We start from the raw sequence: 5,344 nt of genomic DNA, 5'->3' as shown, positions 1-5,344 counted from the left end.
AGCCCACCAGGGGGCGGGACTGGCTGGCATGTGGTGCTGGGAGATTGAACCGCGGTCCCTCTGTTTTGCTGAGCTTGTTCTAAGTAGGTGCTTTAGACCACTGAGCCATCTCACCAGCCCAGTACTATGTATTTCTATTACAATTTCTAATTAGAAAAAAAATGAATTGGAAATGTTTTTCTATAGACATACTATTATTTACGTCAACTCAGGGAGAAAAATATATTTTACCAACTTAGAAAGATAAATCTGTTTTAAAAATGGTAAACAGAAAAACAGAGAGCACCAATTTTTTTCTGTTCAGAATACGTGTGTGGCTCAGAAAAGTCACCTCCCTAATCGAGGAAACGTAAAGCACGTGAGCCCCTCGAGGCCAGGCATTTTTCACTGGCTTGTTTGAGGCAGGCTCTCACTTCTTGCTGTGTAGTTCAGGCTGGCCTTGAGTTCACAATGTAGCCCAGGCAGGTCTGGCACTCACAGTGATCCTCCTGCCTCAGCCTCCTAAGTGCTGGGAGTGGAGGCCTGTGCCATCAGGCCTGGCTGACGGCAGGGATTTTCAGTTTTGTAATAGTTTTGTATACACAAAGTAGGAATTTTAAAAAGATAAATATATTATTATTTCTGAAGCTAAAAAGTCAGTAAGTGAAAAGTATTACTTTAAAATGTTATTTTTATTCTAGGTTTTAAATGCTCTACAGTCCACATACTGTACTGGATAAAAGTCACATCATACACACAGAATTGTTACCTTTTCTAGATAATGTTATGTCATTTCTGATTAGTTAACAATGCTACCAATATGAACTGCAAGCCAGGAATGTGTATAGAAGTATAAGAACACAAAAATTGTATAAATTAAGCTTTTGACTCTATCAAAGCCTATGCAATATAAGTCAACAAAATAGCCAAAAAAAAAAAGCAGACCTACCTTGGACCTCTTGGACCTTCCAAGTAACTGCTTCTAGGAGGATCTGGAAGCAGTCCACCTGACCTCACTGGCATGTCCTTGGCTGCAGAGATTGACTGAGATGAAGCCGCTGAAGATTCCCCAAGTCCTGGCTCAGATGAGAAGGAACCGTACAGCAGAGAAGACTTGCTCAGAGCTTTAGAATTCACTTGTTCTGACTGCAATGGAGGGTGGTAAGTGGAGGGTGGGCCTGAACCAAATGACACAGGAGTGGGAAGCAGTGCTGGTCTAGGTTTCTCTGGAACTTGCGAACTCTGAGAACCAGAGGGCTGTGGGACTGGGGCCGATGTTAACTGAGGAGGTAGCCCTTGTGGAACGCCAGGGGGAGGTACTCCTGGAGGTGGGGTAGCTGAAGATAGTGGCGGTGGGAGAGGCAGGATGGGCGGAGGTGCCCCTGAAGAGAGAGAGGGTGGCGGGAGAACCGGTGGTGGCCCTGCAGAAGAGAGGGTAGGCGGGGGAAGAACTGGGGGCGGCCCTGCTGAAGACAGAGACGGAGGCATCCCTGGAGGGGGCACAGAAGCTGGCAGAGAAGGCGGCATCACGGGCGGGGGCATGGCGGGAGGTGGCACGGCGGCAGGCAGGGCAGGGGGCATCACTGGCGGTGGCAAGGATGGAGGCAACACTGGAGGGGGCATTGTTGGTAGAGGTGGAGGCATCTGAGAATATGGGACAAACGGAGGTGGCAGGGACATGCTCCCCACATACTGGCTCTTCAGGTTCTGAAATGAACTGACTCTCTCCTGCAGGTAGGTCTGGGTGGCTTTCATATGTCCCTGCCACGTCTTCCACTGCTTCTCATACTCCTGAAGCTGGTCTTTATGAGGGTAAGAGTGGAGCTGCTCCTCCCACAGCTGAAACTCCCGCTCCCACTCTTGGTAGAGATGCTGGAACTGCTGCTGCTGCACCTCATAGTGCCGCAGCTGGACATCTGCAGACATGGTCTGCAGACAGAAGGACAGGCATTATTTCCAGACATTCGTACAAGAGAGTTAATCACCAGCTGAAATATTAATGAGCCAAATGCACACAAAGCCTTAGGAACTCAGAGCACTGAGGACTTCGAGAGGCTAAGTACACGCTGGCTAAATCCCTTCACTGATCATCGTGCTTCTTTCCCCCTTTGGCTTATTTAGCTAACTCATCACTGAGTTGGAAAACCAAAAACTAAAGCAAACAGCTACATTAGCAGTAGTTTAAAAAAAAAAAAAAGCAGTAGTTATCAAATTATTATCATTAACAATACATTTATATATAACATGAATTTACATATCAACATGTACAATATAGACTATATTAATTTTCTTATATACTATAAAAATATATAGGGCCAGGGCTATAGCTCAGCAGCACAGTGCCTGTCTAGCAAGCACAAGGCCCTGAGTTCAATTCCTGGTGCACAAAAAAAAAAAAAAAAAAAAAAAATTTTTTTTTTTTTTTTTTTTTACACACACGCTCATATTTACTTATTTTTTGGTGATACGGGGGGTTAAACCCAGGGAGTGCTGAGCTACTTAATAGCCCCCCTCCCATTTATTTGGTACATGGTCTCGCTGTGCAACTTGGACTCGGAGTGATCCTCCTGTTTCAGGCTCCCCAGGGATGGGATTATATGCATGTGCCACCCTATGTGGTCCAAGGGCAGGCACAGCCTGTTGTCCTGGGGATCAAAGCTGGGTCCTTGTGCTTGTCAGGCAGGTGCTTAGACTGCTGAGCTGTCTCCCCAGCCCCTTAACAGCCTTTTTAAAGTTTATTTTCTGACAGTCTCACTGAGTTGGGCCTGAACTTGTGATTCTCCTGCCTTAGCTCCCACAGTGCTGGGATTATAGGCATGTACCATCATGCTTGACTGATTTTTCAAGTTTTAAGATTACTAAGGATCGTTTTAAGAACCTGTAAAATGATCTATTACTACAGCCCTACAGATAACAAAATTATCTTTCTAATGTACTAAGACATAGGCTTCCCGCTAGGCATGGTGCCAGAGGGCTGTAATCCCAGCATTTGGGAGGCTGAAACAGGAGGATCACACTGAATTCCCAGAACTCTTTGTACTTCAAGGAATTATTCTGCCTACTCCTTCAATTGGACCTTTGCCTAGATCAGTAGCCCTTAGTCCCAATTCAGGAGATCTAGACAGCAACCTGTACTCATTACAGTCTAGTTAATGTGGATGCCTGCCTTTCTTAAACCCATGCGAGGCCAGCCTAGGCTATACAAGGAGTTCAAGGACAGCCTGAACCGCACAGTGTGACCAGGTCAAAAGAAAAATAGCTTATTCTTACTTAGTCATTTCTGATCATTCTTTCATTTACCTGTTACTATACTGTTTTGTATGCAAAAATGCAAGTTAATTTGCATTTACCTGGTAAAAACTGCTGGTTTTTTTTGAGGGGTAGTGTAATGGGTTGAATTCAGGGCCTTTCACCTAAGTACACAAACACATAAACTTTTGTTTGCTTGATTGTTTGAGACCGGGTCGTGGTATGTGGTTCAGGCTGGGTTTGAATTCAGTGATCCTTCTGCCTCCTGTGCTGGGATTACAGGCACCACCGCACTTGGCTAAAAGTACAGTTCTTACATCCCCAGTATCACAGTGCCACGTATGACACACTTAATGTTCTAACAGCTTTCTAACTTAATGTTCCAGCAGTACTCTAACATATAGCCTAAACTAACATGATCAGGAGACTCCATTCTACCCAGCCTCCCCAAGAGACTCCACAATCCTGCCCAATCCTCAGGCAATGCAACAGCTAACTACTCGGGCATCCCTTGGGAAACATCTAATTGTCAACATTTGCTATCTGTAGTCCTCCTCACTCAACTCTTTCCCAGGAGTAGGAAGTCCTTCTCGGGCCCACACAGTCCCTGTCTGCCAGCCGCAGCAGCACTTGCCTGCAGATGTGGTGGCGGCTGCATCATCTGCTGGTACTGCTGCAGGACCTGCTGCAGCTGCGTGTGCTTCTGCATGATGCCCTGGTACTGGCAGCCGACTCGGTGCTGCTGGTGCTGCTGCCAGCGTGCCGCCGCAGCCTGCAACTGTCTTAATCTGGCTGCTTCTTCTGGGTCCTCAGACTAAAGGTAAAAGAGGGTAGTCTTCTGAGCAAGTCATAAAACGGCAACCAAATCAGTGTCTTATAAATGTATTGTGAAGTTCACAATCCTTAGACTCAGGCTGATGAAGAAAAACTACGCTGTATAAAACACACAGCCCCATATGGATTTCTGGATGGCTATCATGGACACTAATACAACAGAGTTCATAAATTCCAGAGACTGGACTAACAATGTCATGGTTCCCAAGCAGGAGAATCATTTCTCCTACAGAAGAATACCTCCTGCTATAGTTCTGTTCATCCCGTGAGAGATCTCCCATCCCATCACTTTATACGATGGACTACAATGTAATATTTCAATTCAATAATGCTAGGAGAACAATGATCTTTGGCCAGGGTGATAAAATCCCATGTTCTAGCCACAGTGCCACGTATGACACGCTTAATGTTCTAACAGCTTTCCAACATACCTATTATATGGATATGCCCATTATGCAGATGAGGCACTTGAAGTTCAGAATGGTTAACTTGCCCAGGTCACCAGCAGAGTAACAGTATCTGGCCTACAACTTAAGTAACCGACGCTAAAACTTGAAGCTCGTAACTACTGCCCCATGCTGTCATTGTGAAGACACCCAGGAATCTCCCTTTAGCATTGAGAGACACTCAATTAAGAAAGGTATCTTTTCTTCAGGAAAAATTCCTTTTCTAAACCTCATTGGGCAGACATCTGATTATTTCACAAATGGAATTTTATAGTTGTTTTAACACATGAAAGTTCATACCCATTTACATCAAAAGTACACATAACAGGATCAGAAGACATAATTAATTATAGGGGTACCTGGGGCTCCTCAGGCGGGAGAGGCGGCGGCGCCTCCTCATTTGGAGGTGGGAGCGGGGGCTCCTCAGATGAAGGGGGCTCTGAAATCTGACTGGCAGCAGGCCCTGTGACTTCTTTCACTGACTCTGGCGCATCCTTTGCTACGACTGGGCCTTTCTTGTGTCCCGGCAAATGCACTTTTGTCCTCTGCTGCAAGCTAAGCAAGTGCTGTCGATACCAGTACTGCTGCTGTTCCTGCAGGAGAAACCGCTTGTGTGAATTTTAATTGACAATCTTGTATCTCTGCAATTTGGTGTTGACAGGGCTGTATTTGTGCCTATATTCTTGAGTCTGTATGTAAAAGGCAAAACTTGACTGAGAAAGACAATAAATTAACAAGATCTTAATGATCTTTTTTCCCCATAATTTTACTGATAAACAAATAGCAATGAGACAGTTTCAAACCAAATTGGCAGGAGAGTTTCAATAATTAACACA

The 5,344-nt window shown here is 45.2% G+C and overlaps 1 protein-coding gene across 3 annotated transcripts in view; it reads right to left on the bottom strand.

The window, feature by feature from the left end:
* Ylpm1 (YLP motif containing 1) overlaps window positions 1-5,344 on the bottom strand; it is a 73,158-nt gene that overhangs the window by 54,016 nt on the left and 13,798 nt on the right. For all 3 annotated transcript variants that reach the window (XM_023703663.1, XM_004624863.2, XM_023703666.1), the window contains exons 2-4: window positions 4,868-5,101; window positions 3,863-4,042; window positions 929-1,908 (exon numbers count right to left, since the gene is read on the bottom strand). In XM_023703663.1, the coding sequence (XP_023559431.1) occupies window positions 929-1,908; window positions 3,863-4,042; window positions 4,868-5,101 (1,394 nt within the window). The remainder of the gene's footprint in view (window positions 1-928; window positions 1,909-3,862; window positions 4,043-4,867; window positions 5,102-5,344) is intronic.

This window comes from Octodon degus, unplaced genomic scaffold, assembly GCF_000260255.1.
Source record: "Octodon degus isolate 3935 unplaced genomic scaffold, OctDeg1.0 scaffold00007, whole genome shotgun sequence".
NCBI classification, from domain to species: domain Eukaryota; kingdom Metazoa; phylum Chordata; class Mammalia; order Rodentia; family Octodontidae; genus Octodon; species Octodon degus.
This window is presented reverse-complemented; position numbering and strand designations above follow the sequence as displayed.